Source organism: Bubalus bubalis, chromosome 8 (genome assembly GCF_019923935.1).
Source record: "Bubalus bubalis isolate 160015118507 breed Murrah chromosome 8, NDDB_SH_1, whole genome shotgun sequence".
In the NCBI taxonomy this organism is placed as follows: domain Eukaryota; kingdom Metazoa; phylum Chordata; class Mammalia; order Artiodactyla; family Bovidae; genus Bubalus; species Bubalus bubalis.
Window position 1 is genome coordinate 55,198,564 of NC_059164.1, and position 18,003 is coordinate 55,216,566.

The window sequence follows — 18,003 nt, forward strand, 5'->3', positions numbered from 1 at the left end:
TGGTGTCGCAAGAGTTGGACACGAATTTAGCGACTAAACCGCCACCACCAAGAGCTACAAAACAGTAGAAAATAATGGTAGGGACAGAAGACTGGCAAACAGGGAGTACTTCTTGGAGAGGGAGGCGGGAATTCATACTTTTTGAGTACCTTATGATTCCAGGGGAAAAAAAAGTTTCCCTGAATATTCACAATATTTTTTAGATGGAGAAACCGAGGTCGCACATACGAATAGGAGAAACCAGAGTGCAAATCATCAGCTCCACAACTGTTGTGAAACGCTCCCTCTGAGTACTATCCCCTTACGTTTATTCAGCGAGTTCAGATACAAAAGAGAATCAGCCGTGCCCTCAGAAGGACCCTCTGGCTGTGAGGCGGGTGAACGTGTAAGAGACTGGGGGAGAAAGGGAATGGAGCAGGCCAGGACTGGGGAGCTCAGCGTTGCTGGCGGAATAAAGACCTAGGCGGTGGACTAAAGGGAGGCTTTAATTAGAAAATGAAGCCACAAGGGCTTTGAAGGCGAGACTAAGGAGCCTGGGCTTTCAGCTGGTCAGTGGACACAAAGCCATATATTATGCGATATATACTAAAGAGCAGCAACGCCTCCTATAGTAGTTACTGTCCTTGGGTAGCCAGTCTGCCGGTCCTGCCCCAGTTTCGGTCCAACCCGAGGCGGCGGCCTAGATGCTTGATGGACACGGCCGATCCTTCGTGCTCTTCCAGGTACCAGTTCCCGCCCATTCTATGTCTGAGAAGGCAACGGCTTGTGCCCTAGGTGAAGCCGTTTGCGTTCGCGCAGTGCGGAGAGCACCTGGATCCGCGGCGGTGCGGCGGCTTTGGGCGGGGCCAGGGGCCGGCTGCCGGGTCTCGCGGAGGAAGCGCGTAGCGCGGCTTGACCCTAGCGGCGTTCCGTACCGTCGCGAATCCGGCGGCGGGAATATGGCGGCCGCAGCCGGGCCAGTAACGGAGAAAGTTTCCGATGAGACTGGCTTGTGTTAGTGCGTGTGGCGTGGGGCCCTCGACTCCCCCGGAGTGCCGTGTCCCAGCTCCGAATCGCAGGCTCAGCCGCAAGGGCCCTTCCTTTCCCCTGCTGGCCCAACGGCCGACTCCGAGGGCTGAGAGAGCATTGGTAGTAGCGGCCGAGTCCAGGACAAGGGGTCACCGGCCGGGCGGCGAGACCCGAGCACAGCGTGCAGAGCTCGGCGTGTTGCGGGCCCCGAGCACCGCCCAGCCGGCCTCACGGGAAGGAGGTAGGGATACCTGCTTGGGGAGAAGTTGATGGTGTGGGGTGGAGGATGGAAGGCAGGGCGCTTCTCCGTATCCCCCAGCGGTTCCCCCACTCAGCTGGGTGCCCACTTGTGGTTCCCAACAGCCGGGCTGCTGCTTAGGCCTCCTCCTAGGAGAAGGCAGAATGGAACAGGAATTGCTATTGCTGCCGTGTTGCTGAGGGGTTTAATATTCGAGGTACCTTTCTCCTCGTGTGGGATGGGTCCAAAGAAGAGTTCTCATGAATTCATAGAACCGAAGCACTGGAATTCCCCGACCCTGGCTGCTCTGTAGATTCTTTCAGCTTTTGACACTTCCCCTAGACTGGACGTAAGTAGTTTCTGAGTCAGATGATGCATGTGATAGTGTTTCTTAGGCTCGGTGAACCATTCCCTAGAAGGACGTAAAAGAGAACTTGCCGGTTTGGAGGAATTTGGATGAGTTGAGTGAAGGCTGGAGTAAGGCTGAGAGAGAAACAAGTCGAGCATTCATGGTATCTCCCTTAGCTCTATGACTTCGTAGTTGTGGGTTATTAGACAACTTGTTTATTCTCTTTGTATATTAATATGCGTCCTATAACTGATTGACATTGTTGTTAAATATAGTTACTTCTGTATCAGTCTTCATTTCTTCAGGTATTTGTTGAATATCTGTTTGGAGTCAAACTTTCTGTTAAACCCTGGGTGTACAGTTTTGAAGACAAACTTTGAGAGACCTTGTGATCTAGTGGGGAATGCAGGTATTAAACAGTTGATGATCAATATTTTTCCTATTATACAGAAAGTACGTGGATCATATAAATGAGTCAAGGTGATTGCCCAAAGAAATGATTTAAGCTGAGACCTGAAGAGTAGGAATGAGCCAGGTGTGGTGGGGTCTGGAGGAGAGAAAGGAGTACACCTGGAGAGGGAATAGCATCAGTGTAGTTCAGAATTGAAAGATCCCTGTGGCTAGAATACAAAGAATGGTCAGAGATGTGGCTGGAGAGTTATTCACATCCAATGAGGAAAGCCTCCTAAGGCATTTTAAGAAGTTCAGACTTTATTGCTTAGAGTGATGGGAAGCCTTTGGAGGCTTTTGCATAACAGAATGATGTGACAAGTTTTGGCTTTAAAAAGGGTACTTCTTGGAGAAGGGCAAGAGTGGATACAAGGAGACATTCAACCATGAGATGATGGTGGCCAAAATTGGGGTTGTGATCTTGAGGATGGAAAGAAGTAGAAACATTTAAGAAGTGTCTAAGAAGAAGAGTGGGCAGGACTTGGTGACCATTAAATATACGTGGTGAAAGGAGGGTTAGGATAGTATATAGGATGCTATAAAACAGACCTGACAATTATTAACTTTTCCTGTATTCAGTGGACTCTTCTGTGCTCCTTTTTTATCTGCCTCTCAAGTAATTCCCACTGAATCATTTGTGCTGGCAGACCCAATGAAAAGGATTGCACTGCTTTGTTGTTTTACTCTCTTGATTGAGGATGTTTGTCTTTTAAAGAAGGTCAAAATGGGGAAAGACTTTCGTGAATTAGCCATTAAAAAAAATAATATTCGGCCATGTTGATTTTGGCCCATAACAGGGTAACTGCATATATTCCATGCTATGAATGGGCTATACTTTATTAATTACATGTTTTCCTTTACTTTTTTTCTAAGCTTTCACCTCAGTGCAGGACAGAGCTAGTGCTTTCATTTCTGTCAGGTAGGTTTATACATATTAATACACATTTACGTGTATACTGAGAGAAGGGCCTAGGCTTGGGTTTGAACATCCAAAGAATAGATTCAGAATGAAGAACCTGCAAGGTGACAGGAGAGATCAGTGAATTAGGAAGAAATTCTGAAGACTGGTCTTTTGAAGCTAAAGGAAGGGCAGGTTTCAGAAGGTGAAAATGAAAGTGAAGTCTCTCAGTCCTGTCCTACTCTTTGTGACCCCATGGACTGTAGCCTACCAGGCTTCTCAGTCCATGGGATTTTCCAGGCAACAGTACTGGAGTGGGTTGCCATTTCCTTCTTGAGGGGATCTTCCCGACCAAGGGATTGAACCCAGGTCTCCCACATTGTAGGCAGACACTTTACCTTCTGAGCCACCAGGGAAGCCCTGGGAGTCAAAAATGTCAAAAGTTGTTTGATGAATGTGCAAGATAATGAGTGTAAAGTACTTATGGGATTTAGGAATTTAGGTTATTTTAGAACTTGGCAGAGCAGTTTGTTGTGTGGTGGAAACCGTGGCTTAGTTTGTGTGAGAAGTAAAGCAATCAAATATTGGGTGTCAAGGGGACAGATGACTGAACTTGTAGGAGGAGATGGGGATTATTGAGTTTTAGTTTCGTTTCTGTATGTGTGTATATATATATTTTTTGGTATCATTTTTTAAAAGAGCTTTGCAAATGTTTAAGCACCAGTGGATAAGAGAAGAGTAGTAGGAGTTGGAAGAGAGGAGAGAGTGTGAAGTTCTGGAAGAGACCATGAGGAAGAGTCACATGTATGGCTAAAAGATGTAGCCTTCTATCGGGCAGAGGGCCTTCTTTTCTTAAATCAGGAGATGGTAGATATAGGTGAGTTTGTGGTGCTGGAAACTCAGGTAAGCTCCCTTTTGATGACTTCATTGGAGACAAAGTCATCTGGTAAGAATTTGGTCAGAAGTGGATGTCAGAGATTTGAGAATCGGGAAGAGAGGCTTGCCTAGCCCCAGAGAATGAGAGTGTTGACTAAAGAAACACAGAAGTATGTCTCATGAGTTGAGTTGCAACCATTTAGTCTGGTGTGTGATTTTTTTTTTTATCTCCAACAGTGTTCAGTCATTTGAACCCAGACTGTACCATCAACTCTTAGAGGACATGTATTGCAGCGTATTTGTTGAATGACTATATAGCACGTATAAGTGATGTTTTTTAAAATGCAGTGCATTCTAGATAGTGTCAGTTTTTCATACTTAAGTAAAAAGATAAAACCTAAATATACCAAAGGAAGATATTTTCTTTAGTGGTGTGTGGTATCTTAAGGAATGATTGAAAATATAATTGAGGAAAATCATAATTCTTAGTTAATTAAATAAACTTAGCTGTAAAAAATATACTTGTTGAACTTGTAAGTTGGTAATAGTACTTTGAACCTCCCAGAGACCCTAAAGTTGTCATCCAGTGTCATTCTTCTGCAGCTGTATGGATAATTCAGGGTTAATTCAGGTTATCTCACATTTCTCTTGGCTCTTTTAGTGTCCTGCGAAAGCAGAAATAAGCTGATTGCAAAGTAGTTGCTTTTTGAGTTTTTAATCTTGTTTAGTTCTCAGTGGATATTCAGTGTGACCATAAATCTTTGTATGTATCATATCTTCTGAAATAGCATACTAGAAAATTATCTAGTAGATAGTTAAATCATTTTGTTTGATGGTGTCATGTTTGAAGTGCAACCTGAAGGGGTCCTTAAGATTGAAATAATTATCTGAGTCCTTTAACAAATAATTGTTGTGGTAAGTTTCCAAAAATAAAATCATAGTTTTTAAAATTTACTTTACAATAAATATTGGTCAGCATTTCAGTTTTACAGTTTTGACTAGAAAGGTCCAAAACTGGTTTGCTACAGAGATTGTATGTTTGATCGTCAAAGTAACTTAATAGGTAAAAAGTACAGGGAGAATGATGGATCAACTTTAGTGACTGAGTAACTTTAATACAGTTAAACTTCTAATAAGTTTATTAGTGAAACAGTGTTGAGACTAAGGTTTTATAGCATTTTAGAAGTAACTGGTAAAAAGATGTAGAGGATTTTAGGCAGGTGGTAATGGTTGCTATTATTGGATACTGGTGCTTTTCAAGTTAGAGGTAATAATGACGTCCCTCATTTTGTTTGAGTTGACTAGCTTTCCACTATTCCAGACCCATCTGCTACATTTAAGCTGAATTGAATATCTCATCATTGCACGTTGTTGAAAAACTGGATATTGGAATAAAAATGGGTTAGGTGAATTCCTTACCATCTCTGGAAAAATTTTTGTTGATGGCAACCTAGTCATACAATCCTAGAATAGGATGAGTAGAACAAATCTCCATTTTTGTTTGGATAAACTGAAGAGTTTTTAAGCCAGAGACAGTTACCATTTAGATACACGCAAGTCAGATTTTAAACTGGGGTATCCAAACAAAGTTTATTTCTCACTTAGTCATTATTTTTTAATAAGAAAGATATATGTGAAGGGTAAATTACATAAAATTAACAGTGAAATATTTTTTCTTCTTTTTTAGATCACTGTAAACAGAGTCCACCAGAGAAAGTGCTGAAATAGGAGTTACAGATACATTGGATTTACTGGATGAAATACAAGCAGTTAATTTTCATAACGTGGGGAGAAAGCCCAGATTGACAGATTAATGTGTAAATCACTGCGTTACTGCTTTAGTCATTGTCTCTATTTAGCAATGACAAGACTGGAAGAAGTAAACAGAGAAGTGAACATGCATTCTTCAGTGCGTTACCTTGGTTATTTAGCCAGAATCAATTTATTGGTTGCTATATGCTTAGGTCTTTATGTAAGATGGGAAAAAACAGCAAATTCCTTAATTTTGGTCATTTTTATTCTTGGTCTTTTTGTTCTCGGAATTGCCAGCATACTCTATTATTATTTTTCAATGGAAACAGCAAGTTTAAGTCTCTCCAATCTTTGGTTTGGATTCTTGCTTGGCTTCCTGTGTTTTCTTGATAATTCATCCTTTAAAAATGATGTCAAAGAAGAATCAACCAAATATTTGCTTCTAACTTCCATAGTGTTAAGGATATTATGCTCTTTGGTGGAGAGAATGTCTGGTTATGTCCGCCATCGGCCCACCTTACTAACCACAGTTGAATTTCTGGAACTTGTTGGATTTGCCATCGCCAGCACAACTATGTTGGTGGAAAAGTCTCTGAGTGTCATTTTACTTGTTGTAGCTTTGGCCATGCTGATTATCGACCTGAGAATGAAGTCTTTTCTAGCTATTCCAAACTTAGTTATTTTTGCAGTCTTGCTGTTTTTCTCCTCATTGGAAACTCCCAAAAATCCAGTTGCCTTTGCATGTTTTTTTATTTGCCTGATAACTGATCCTTTCCTTGACATTTATTTTAGTGGACTTTCAGTGACTGAAAGGTGGAAACCCTTTTTGTACCGTGGAAGAATTTGCAGAAGACTTTCAGTTGTTTTCACTGGGATGATTGAGCTTACATTTTTCATTCTTTCAGCATTTAAACTTAGAGACACTCATCTCTGGTATTTTGTAATACCAGGCTTTTCCATTTTTGGAATTTTCTGGATGATTTGCCATATTATTTTTCTTTTAACTCTTTGGGGATTCCATACCAAATTAAATGACTGCCATAAGGTGTGTTTTACCCACAGAGTAGATAACAATAGCCTTGACAGAATCATGGCATCCAAAGGAATGCGTCATTTTTGCTTAATTTCAGAGCAGTTAGTTTTTTTCAGTCTTCTTGCAACAGCAATTTTGGGAGCAGTTTCCTGGCAGGTAAGTTTACAGTTTGTTTATTATGTCAATGCCTATGATATGTGATTAAATGTTTGCTTCAAGAGTTAAATTATTAGAACTGAAAGGTCAAGCTCATAATTTCGGAAGTAGATGTCAAGGGCGGGGCACTTGTTTTGTTTTGTTTCTGGAATTGAGTACTGAATGAATATTGAGAGGATAATTTCATGTGCTTTCTAGCAAGAGGTACGAAAATATTAGGAATACTCAGCATGTGACATGCCTCCTATCTTCTGACTGTTGATTAATGAAACACTTTATGGGTTAAAGATTCTTAGAATGTTAACATTTGAAGGGTGTTTAGAGATTGTTCTTTAATTTATTCACTTTACACATGAGGAAACCAAAAGTCAGAAAACATATCCAGAGCCACTGGTACTAGCCAGAACGAGGTTGCCTAGCTTCTGTCTAGTCCTTTGGTCTCATTTTCCTAAAGGTTTTATATAGAAGTTGATTAGATACGTAATAACAGATTGTTTTTTTAAAAGGATTTATTTATTTATCTGGCTGTGCCGGGTCTTAGTTGTGGCATGTTGGAACTTCAGTCTTTGTTGAGACATGCAGAATCTTTAGTTGTGGCATTTGAACTCTTAGTTGCGGCATGTGGGATCTAGTTTTCTGACCAGGGATCAAACCCAGGCCACCTGCTTTGGGAGGGAGCACAGAGCCTTAGCCCCTGGACCTCCAGGGAAGTCCCCATATCAAATTCTTAATTTCAGATTAGAGCCTCCTAAGAAAGGAAAAATTAGTTTTACAATACATTTGCCTACAATATGTTTTAAAAATATATTTTGTAGACAAAGACATTCAAACTAAATGGTTGGAGTTTATATCTGTAGTTTATATCAGCCTTCCATTCTCTGAACATTTATTGACTGTACTATATAACAGGTCACTGGAGAAGGAAATGGCAACCCACTCCAGTATTCTTGCCTGGAAAATCCCATAGCATACTGAGGCTGAAGATCTCAAGATGAATGAAAAATTCCTCTGTCATTAAAGAAGGCACAGTCTCTAATGGGAGGCAGAAGAGGCAGGCATGTAAACCAGTAATTATTATTACACTTTGAAAAATACTATAATTTGAGTGTATCAGGCTGGGATGTAGGGCAAAAATGAAGGTGAATTTTGCTTGGTGCAGTTCTCTGCTTTGCACTAGTTAGTTGCAACGGAGTGATTTCTAGATATGAGCGTTTGAAGAGAAGATGTGGAGACTTGCCTGGGCATGGTGCATTTTATTAGTCATTGCGGGCTAGGGCACAGAACCTGTGTGGGAGTCAGTCAGATGATTTAAAAAACAAACAAACAAAAAAAACTATTTGCCAGCGCTCAGGACTATCAGAATGATGCTGATGGGTGAGAACTCACCACGAGTTCTCCTTCCGCTTCCTCTTCTCTGTCCTTCCTGCTTGCTCCTTTCCCACCCCTGCTTTTTTTTCATTTCCAAATCAGCCTCATTCATTTTTGACACCTTTCCAGATCATCAAATCCTGTTAACCAAATATTTTGTAAGTTACTAAATTTTTCTTTTCTTATACAAGTGGTCTTAAGCATGGTATGTGTACTGTGGGAAGCATATAGCTTTCCATTGAGTATGTCAGCAAAGATAATTTTAAGACAATCAGTTTCCAGATTCTTACCTTCCATTCTCCTTTCTTAAAGTTGATCTACTTGAGAATGCCCCTCAATGTAGATGTGGAGTGGTTACTTATTGTGGTTTTAATTTGCATTTAATCAAATTTAAATGCATTTAAACCGTCTCTAATGACTGATGATGTTGAGTATCTTTTAATGTGTGTGTTAGTCATTCATTAACCTTTGCTGACGTATCTGTTTAAATCTTTTTTTGATCTAAATTGGGTTTTGTGTCTTATGATTGAATTTTAAGGGTTTGTTTTATATTCTTACTAGAAGCCTTTTATCAGGTATATGATTTGGAAGTGGGTCGGGAAGATCCCTGGAGAAGGCAATGGGAACCCACTCCAGTACTCTTGCCTGGAAAATCTCATGGACAGAGGAGCCTGGTAGGCTACAGTCCATGGGGTCGCAAAGAGTCAGACACGACTGAGTGACTTCACTTTCACTTTTCTCCTGCTGTGTGGCTTATCTCTTTTAAAAATTTTTTAATTTATTTATTTTCTATTTGGCTGCAGTCGGACTTTGTTATTTTGTGTTTATTGCTTTGCATGGACTTTCTCAGTTGCAATGAGTGGGGGCCACCCTTCGTTGCAGTGCTTGGGCCTCTCATTGCGGTGGCCTCTCTTATGCAGAGCATAGGCTCTAGGCACACAGGCTCAGAAGTCGGGGCTCGTGGGCTCCAGAGCACAGGCTCAGCAACTGTGGTGCATGGGCTTAGCTGCTCCCTGCCATGTGGGACCTTCCTGATCAGGGATTGAGCCTGTGTCCTCTGAGTGATTCTCAAGTGGATTCATATCCAGTGTGCCACCAGGGAAGTCTTTTTTTCTTTTTTAAAATGATATGTTTTGAAGAATGCAAACTTTTAACTTTATGAATCCAATTTGTCAACTTTTTCTTTTATGTACTGCAGTTTTTAGGATCATATCTAAGGAAATGTTGCTCAGGCCTGGGTCACAAAGATTTTTCTCCTATTGTTTTCTTTAGTTTTATCATTTTAGCTTTTACGTTTAGGTTGTGTGATCCATTTTGAGTTAAGTTTTGTTATTGTATGAGGTGAGGATTTTTTTTTTTTTTTCTTAACGTGGCTTTCTAATTGTTCCAGCACCATTTGCTGAAAAGACTGTGCTTTCTCTTGTTGAATTGCCTTTGTCCAAAAAACAGTTTCTGAGCTCTCATTTTTGTTCCATTGTTCTATATATCTTATCTTTAAAGCAGTACTATGCTGTTTGACAAGATATTTTCTAATTTTCCTTGAAATTTCTTGTTTGATATATGTTAAAGTTAAAAGTTTGTTGTGTGATATTGTAATCTTTGGGGGATTTCCCACATTTTTTCTATTCAGTTGAGTTCAGTCACTCAGTCGTGTCCAACTCTTTGCAACCCCATGAACCGCAGCACTCCAGGCCTCCCTGTCCATCACCAACTCCCAGAGTCCACCCAAACCCACGTCCATTGAGTCAGTGATGCCACCCAACCATCTCATCCTCTGTCGTCCCCTTCTCCTCCTGCCCCCAATCTTTCCCAGCATCAGGGTCTGTTCAGATGAGTCAGTTCTTCACATCAGGTGGCCAAAGTATTGGAGTTTCAGCTTCAACATCAGTCCTTCCAATGAACACCCAGGACGGATTTTTTCTATTATTCATTTCTCATGTAAGTCCAGGTGACTGGAGAACACAGTTTCTATGATTTTAGTGTTTTGGTAAAACTTGTTTTGTAGTCTGTCATGTGTTATATTCTGAAGAATGTGTGTATGTGCTTAGTCGCTGGGTTGGGTCTGACTCTTGCAATGCCATGGACTGTAGCCCGCCCTGCTCCTGTGTCCATGGGAATTTCCCAGGCAAGAATACTTGAGTGGGGTTGCCATTTCCTTCTCCAGGCGATCTTCCCAGCCCAGAGGTCAAACCCGCATGTCCTTTGTCTCCTGCATTGCAGGCCGATTCTTTACCCGCTGAGCCATCAGGGAAGCTCCCTTCTGGAGAGTACATCATGTTTAATTAAAAAAGAATAAGTTGCTGCTGTTGTTGATTGAGGCATTCTATAAATATCAGCTAGGTTAAGTTGGCTGGTGGTGGTGTTCATGTATTTCTGTCTTTGCTGATTTTCTGTTTAATTCTGAGAGAGTGATACTGAAAACACTGAAAATTCTGAGACAGTGATACTGAAAATCTCTGTTAAATTACTAGATTGTGTATTTCTCAATTTTGTCATTTTCTGCCTTAAGTATTCTGGGGCTGTTTTTTCTAGGTGTATATACATCTTTAATTATACTTTCTTATGTATTGACCTTTTTATCTTCATGGTAAGCAGCATGCTGCTGCTAAGTCACTTCAGTCGTGTCCAACTCTGTGTGACCCCATAGATGGCCGCCTACCAGGCTCTGCTCTTGCCTGGGATTTTCCAGGCAAGAAACTGGAGTGGGTTGCCATTTCCTTCTCCAATGCATGAAAGGGAAAAGTGAAAGTGAAGTCGCTCAGTCGTGTCCGACTCTTTGCGACCCCATGGACTACAGCCTACCAGGCTCCTCTGTCCATGGGATTTTCCAGGCAAGCGTACTGGAGTGGGTTGCCATTGCCTTCTCCGAAGCAGCAGAGTTGAATAGTTAAAAAAGAGACCTAGTAGCTTGCAAAATGTTAACATTATCTAGCTTTTTACAGAATTTGCCAACTCTTGTTTTAGGCCAGTGCTTCTCAAACTTTGATACACATAGGAATCATATGGAGATCTTGTTAAAGTTCTACAGACTAGAATTAAGTAATTTGGGAGGAGAGCCTAAAACTCTGCAGACCTCCTAAAAATCTTAAAAATGATGCAGATAGAAGTAAACCCATTGAGTAGCAAGGTATTAATTTAACTATTCAACACTAATGTGTATCTATCAAAATTGGTATTTATTCCTTTTGGCTGCACTGGGTCTTACTTGCTATGCATGGCCTTTCTCTAGTTGCTGCAAGCGGGGGCTGCTCTCTAGTTGCCATGCACTGGCTTCTCATTGTGGTGGCTTCTCTTGTTGCAGAGAATGGGTTCTAGGGCATGTGGGTTTCAGTAGTTATGGTGCGCTGGCTTAGTTGCCCTCTGGCATGTGGAATCCTCCCAGACGAGGGATCGAAGTGTGTCCCCTGCATTGATGGGTGGACTGTCCACTACTGGACCACCAGGGAAGGCCTCCAGCAGAGTTTGGTATGCATTAGTTGCTATTTGAAAACTTCTGGCCGTGATGCAGGCCTTGTGTTTTTGATGCAGTTAACTTTTTAAAAATTGAAGTATAGTTGATTGACAGTGTTGTTAGTTCCAGGTGTACAGCAAAGTTATTCAGTTTGTACACATACACACAATCTTTTTCAGATTCTTTTCCCATATAGGTTATTACAGAATGCTGACTATAGTTCCCTGTGCTATATACTAGGTCCTTGTTTAACTACTTTTTCTATAGTGGTTTATGTATGTTACTCCCATATATAATTTATCCCTCCCTCCCTACCTTTCCCCTTTGGTAACCATAAGTTTGTTTCCTAAGGTTTGTATGTTTCTGTATTGTAAATAAGTTCATTCCATAATTTTTTAAGATTCCACATATAAGTGATACCATATTTGTCTTTCTCTGATTTACTTCCCTTAATGTGATAATCTCTGTGTCCATCCATATTGCTGCAAGCGGCATATTCACTTTCTTTTTATGGCTGAGTAGTATTCCATTGTGTATATATGTGCCATATTTTCTTTATGCATTCATCTGTTGATGAACATTTAGGTTGGTTCCATGTCGTGGTTAATGTAAATAGTGCTGCAGTAAACATTGGGGTGCATATATCTTATCAAGTTATGATTTTCTCTGGATTTATCTCCAGGAGTGGAGTTTCTGAATCATATGGTAGTTCTCTTTTCAGTTTTTTTAGACCATCATAAGTAAGTCTACAATAAATACTACAATAATAAATAAATACAAAAATAAATACAAATAATAAATACTGAAAAGTGAACCCTCTTACACTATTGATGGAATGTAAATTGTACAGCCACTATGGAGAACAGTATGATACAATTAATGTTTTAAATTTAATTTTAATTTAATCTTTTGTGCTCTACCCAGTGGTCTATGAGATTATCTTAAGTTCTTTCAATTCAGTTCAGTTCAGTTGCTCAGTAATGTCCGCCTCTTTGTGACCCCATGGACTGCAACACACCAGGCCTCCCTGTCCGTCACCAACTCCTGGAGTTTACACAAACTCAGGTCCATTGAGTCGGTGATGTCATCCAGCCATCTCATCCTCTGTCATCCCCTTCTCCTCCTGCCTTCAATCTTTCCCAGCATCAGGGTCTTTTCCAGTGAGTCAGCTCTTCGCATCAGGTGGCCAATGTATTGGAGTCTCAGCTTCAACATCAGTCCTTCCAGTGCACACCCAGGACTGATCTCCTTTAGGATGGACTGGTTGGATCTCCTTGCTGTCCAGGGGACTCTCAAGAATCATGTCCAACACCACAGTTCAAAAACATCAGTTCTTTGGCTCTCAGCTTTCTTTATAGTCCAACTCTCACATCCATACATGACTACTGGAAAAACCATAGACTTGACTAGACAGACCTTTGTTGGCAAAGTCATGTCTCTGATTTTTAATATGCTGTCTAGGTTGGTCATGACTTTCCTTCCAAGAAGTAAGCATCTTTTAATTTCAATGCTGCAATCACCATCTGCAGTGATTCTGGAGCCCCCAGAAATAAAGTCAGCCACTGTTTCCCCTTTTGCCGTGAAGTGATGGGGCCAGATGCCATGATTTTCGTTTTCTGAATGTTGAGCTTTAAGTGAACTTTTTCACTCTCCTCTTTCACTTTCATCAAGAGGCTCTTTAGTTCTTCTTTACTTTCTGCCGTAAGAGTGGTGTCATCTGCATATCTGAGGTTATTGATATTTCTCCCAGCAATCTTGATTCCAGCTTGTGCTTCATCCAGCCCAGCATTCCTCATGATGTACTCTGCGTATAAGTTAAATAAGCAGGGTGACAATATACAGCCTTAACGTAGTCCTTTTCCTGTTTGGAACCAGTCTGTTGTTCCATATCCAGTTCTAACTGTTGCTTCCTGACCTGCATATAGATTTCTCAAGAGGCAGGTCAGGTGGTCTGGTATTCCCATCTCTTGAAGGACTTTCAACAGTTTATTGTGATCCACACAGTCAAAGGCTTTGACATAGTCAATAAAGCAGAAATAGATGTTTTTCTGGAACTCTTTTGCTTTTTCAGTGATCCAGCGGATGTTGGCAATTTGATCTCTGGTTCCTCTGCCTTTTCTAAAACCAGCTTGAACATCTAGAAGTTCACGGTTCACATACTGCTGAAGCCTGGTGTGGAGTATTTTGAGCATTACTTTGCTAGCATGTGAGATGAGTGCAATTGTGCGGTAGTTTGAGCATTCTTTGGCATTGCCTTTCTTTGGGATTGGAATGAAAACTGACCTTTTCCAGTCCTGTGGCCACTGCTGAGTTTTCCAAATTTGCTGGCATATTGAGTGCAACACTTTCACAGCATCATCTTTCAGGATTTGAAATAGCTCAACTGGAATTCCATCACCTCCACTAGCTTTGGTCATAGTGATGCTTCTTAAGGCCTACTTGACTTCGCATTCCAGGATGTTTGGCTCTAGGTGAGTGATCACACCATCCTGGTTATCTGGATCATAAAGATCTTTTTTGTAGAGTTATGTGTATGCTTGACACCTCATCTTAATATCTTCTGCTTCTCTTAGGCCCATACCATTTCGTCCTTTATGGTGTCTGTCTGTGCATGAAATGTTCCCATGGTATCTCTAATTTTCTTCAAGAGATCTCTAGACTTTCCCAATATATTGTTTCCTCTATTTCTTTGCATTGATCACTGAGGAAGGCTTTCTTATCTCTCCTTGCTATTCTTTGGAACTCTGTGTTCAAATGAGTATATCTTTCCTTTTCTCCTTTGCTTTTCACTTCTCTTCTTTTCTCAGCTATTTGTAAGGCCTCCTCAGACAGCCATTTTGCTTTTTTGTATTTCTTTTTCTTGGGCGTGGTCTTGCTCTCTGTCTCCTGTACAATGTCACAAACCTCCATCCATAGTTCATCAGGCACTCTGTCTATCAGGTCTAGTCCCTTAAATCTGTTTCTCACTTCCACTGTGTATTCATACTGGATTTGATTTAGGTCATACCTGAATGGTCTAGTGGTTTTCCCTACTTTCTTCAATTTAAGCCTGAATTTGGCAATAAGGAGTTCATGATCTGAGCCACAATCAGCTTCCAGTCTTGGTTTTGCTGACTGTACAGAGCTTCTCCATCTTTGGCTGCAAAGAATATAATCAGTCTGATTTCGGTGTTGACCATCTGGTGATGTCCATGTGTAGTCGTCTTTTGTGTTGTTGGAGGAGGATGTTTGCTATGACCAGTTTGTTCTCTTGGCAGAACTCTATTAGCCTTTGCCCTGCTTCATTCTGTACTCCAAGGCCAAATTTGCCTGTTACTCCTGGTGTTTCTTGACTTCCTACTTTTGCATTCCAGTCCCCTGTACTGAAAAGGACATCTTTTGGGGGGTTAGTTCTAAAAGGTCTTGTAGGTCTTCATAGAACCGTTCAACTTCAGCTTCTTCAGCATTACTGGTCGGGGCATAGACTTGGATTACCATGATATTGAATGGTTTGCCTTTGAAACCAACAGAGATCATTCTGTCATTTTTGAGATTGCATCCAAGTACTGCATTTGGGACTCTTTTGTAGACTGTGACGGCTACTCCGTTTCTTCTAAGGGATTCTTGCCCACAGTAGTAGGTACAGTGGTCATCTGAGTTAAATTCACCCATTCTAGTCCATTTTAGTTCACTGATTCCTAATATGTCGATGTTCACTCTTATCTACTCCTGTTGACCACTTCCAATTTGCCTTAATTCATGGACCTAACATTCCAGGTTCCTATGCAATATTGCTCTTTACAGCATCAGACCTTGCTTCCATCACCAGTAACATCCACAACTGGGTGTTGTTTTTGCTTTGGCTCTGTCTCTTCATTCTTTTCTGGAGTTATTTCTCCACTGATCTACAGTAGTATATTGGGCCCCTACTGACCTGGGGAGTTCATCTTTCAGTGTCCTATCTTTTTGCCTTTTCATACTGTTCATGGGGTTCTCAAGGCAAGAATACTAAAGTGGTTTGCCATTCCCTTCTCCAATGGACCACGTTCTGTCAGACCTCTCCACCATGACCGGCCATCTTGGGTGGCCCCACATGGCACGGCTTAGTTTCATTGAGTTAGACAAGGCTGTGGTCCTAGTGTGATCAGATTGGCTAGTTTTCTGTGATCCTGGTTTCAGTCTGTCTACCCTCTGATGCCCTCTCTCAGCGCCTACTGTCTTACTGGGGTTTCTCTTACCTTGGACGTGGGGTATCTCTTCACTGCTGCTCCAGCAAAGGGCAGCCGCTGCTCCTTACTTTGGCTGTAGGGTATCTCCTCACAGTTTCCGCTCCTGACCTTGGACGTGGGGTATCTCCTCTCAGCTGCTCGCCGCTCTTCTTTCAATTAGATTTTTCTCAAACTGCTTTTGCTTAACATTCCTAAATGATATAGATACAAATTAACTTAAAAGTCACTCTGTCATGTCCAACTCTGTGACCCCATGAACTGTAGTATGCCAGGCTCCTCTGTCCATGGAATTCTCCAGGCTAGAATCCTGGAGTGGGTATGTCTTTCGCTTCTCCAGGGAATCTTCCCAACCCAGGGATCTAACCCAGGTCTCCCGCATTGCAGGCAAATTCTTTACCATCTGAGCCACCAGGGAAGCTTTTTAATAATATAATCTAAACCCATTTTTTTCATATTTCTGTGAGAGTAATACTAAAGTGTCTAATTTTCTCCTCTGTCCCATTAAAATATCCTTCAGTGGATGGATTTCCACTGAAAAACAGTTCCCCTGATTGAGTGGTGGCAGTCCAGGTAAAAATGAGAAACTAAAGTCTTTAGATCAGCCAGCCAGCCACAGGTAGGATGAATGAAAGCAGAGATAACACTAAAATCTGGAAGACTAGCTAGGATCAAGAGATAAGGACCTGGACTAAGGTGACAGAGAAAAATGGCTGTGGTAAGGATATGACTGATAGAAGTATCAAGGGAAAAACAGATCTTGTTTAAAAGTAAAACTTAAAGCGAGTTTGAAATAAGCTGATGAAATGTAGAGATGAGTGTTCTGACGGTGGGTAGTCAGTGTTAAAAAAATGTTGACAGAATGAAGGGAGCAGATTGGAATGTAGAGTAATTGATTTTATTGAGTTGATGCCCTAGTGGGCATTTGTTATTAACAAAACATTTTAGAGTAGGTGGGTTTTTTTTAAGTGTATTTTTAGACAGTCAAATCTATCTCATTTTACTACCAGAATAGTAAAACCAAACAGACGTAAACATGAGACTAATCTCGTGGAGCACAATTGTGACTTAATTCCCCAAATGGACTTAGCCATTTTTTTCTCATTTTAAGGTTTTTTGCATGTTAGTAGTTTGGGGTTATTTTATTTTTATCCAACTTAATAGCAAAAATGTTTTAATAAGGAAAATTTGCATAGAGTAATATTCACCCTTTTTCGTGTACAATTCTGTCATTTTGACAAGTACACATAGTTTTATGACCAGTACAGTCAAATATGGAGCAGTTCTATCACCCCAAAATTCCCTCCTGCCCCTCTCTAGTTAGTCCCTCTCCACCCATCAGTGCTTGGCAATGGAACTGTTTTATGTCTTGAGTGCCATATACACGAAATCATATAGTGCATATCTGTTTGAGTCTGGCTTCTTTCACTTAGCATAATTCATATGAGATTTAGCTATATTGTTGTTTTATATCAGTTTATCCCTTATTATGGCTGAGCAGTATTCCATTATGTGGAAGTCTCACACTCAATTGAGGGACACTGAAATTAGTTTTTGGTATTTTTAAGTAGAGCTGCTGTAAACGTTCAGACAGGGTTTTGTGTTAACATGGGTTTTTATTTTACCTGTGTGGGTTGTATAATAAACATATGAGTCATGTTTAACTTTGTAAGAAAATGTCAAACTGTTTTCCAAAGTTGCTGTACCATTTTGTGTTCTCACTTGCAGTATATGGGATTTATCTCTTTGCTTTTGTTTTTGAACCGTTCTGATAGGTATGTAGTGGTAACTCACTGTGGTTTTCTTTTCTATTTCCCTAGTAGCTAATGATGATAAGGATCTTTTCATGCTATTGCTTGTCATGAAAATTTCAGATCTCTTGGCTACTTTTAAAATTGGGTTGTTTGTTTTCTTAATGTGTTGATATGAAAGTGCCTTTTTAGATATTTGACTTGCAAATATTTGCTCCCAGTGTTTGACCTTTTTTCTTGTTTTTTGAAGAGCAGAAGTTCTTAATTTTGCTACAGTCTTAATTTATCATTTTTTTCTTTTATGGATTATCTTTTGATGTCATATGTGAGGAATTTTTGATCTCATTTGAGTAGAATCTCTGACTGATCCCACATGGATAGCTTGATTTTTTGTTAGCTTTACTGAATTTAATGAAATATTTTCAGAATGAAGACAGTAATATCATTCCAAGTCATTTACATTAAAAA

At 40.6% G+C, this 18,003-nt stretch overlaps 1 protein-coding gene across 4 annotated transcripts in view; it reads left to right on the plus strand.

Moving 5' to 3' along the window:
• Positions 1 to 872: 872 nt before the first annotated feature.
• The window catches only part of TMEM168 (transmembrane protein 168), a 55,136-nt gene continuing 38,005 nt past the window's right edge, over positions 873 to 18,003 (plus strand). Inside the window, exons 1-3 of one of the 4 annotated variants that reach the window (XM_006073268.4) lie at positions 873 to 1,249; positions 2,919 to 2,964; positions 5,507 to 6,760. In XM_006073268.4, coding sequence (XP_006073330.3) covers positions 5,633 to 6,760 — 1,128 coding nt within the window. In that variant the 5' untranslated portion in view covers positions 873 to 1,249; positions 2,919 to 2,964; positions 5,507 to 5,632. Of the gene's footprint in view, positions 1,250 to 1,291; positions 1,596 to 1,621; positions 1,759 to 2,918; positions 2,965 to 5,506; positions 6,761 to 18,003 lie in introns of those variants that run through there. The other 3 variants (XM_006073267.4, XM_044946666.2, XM_006073269.4) reach the window with 3 other exon arrangements.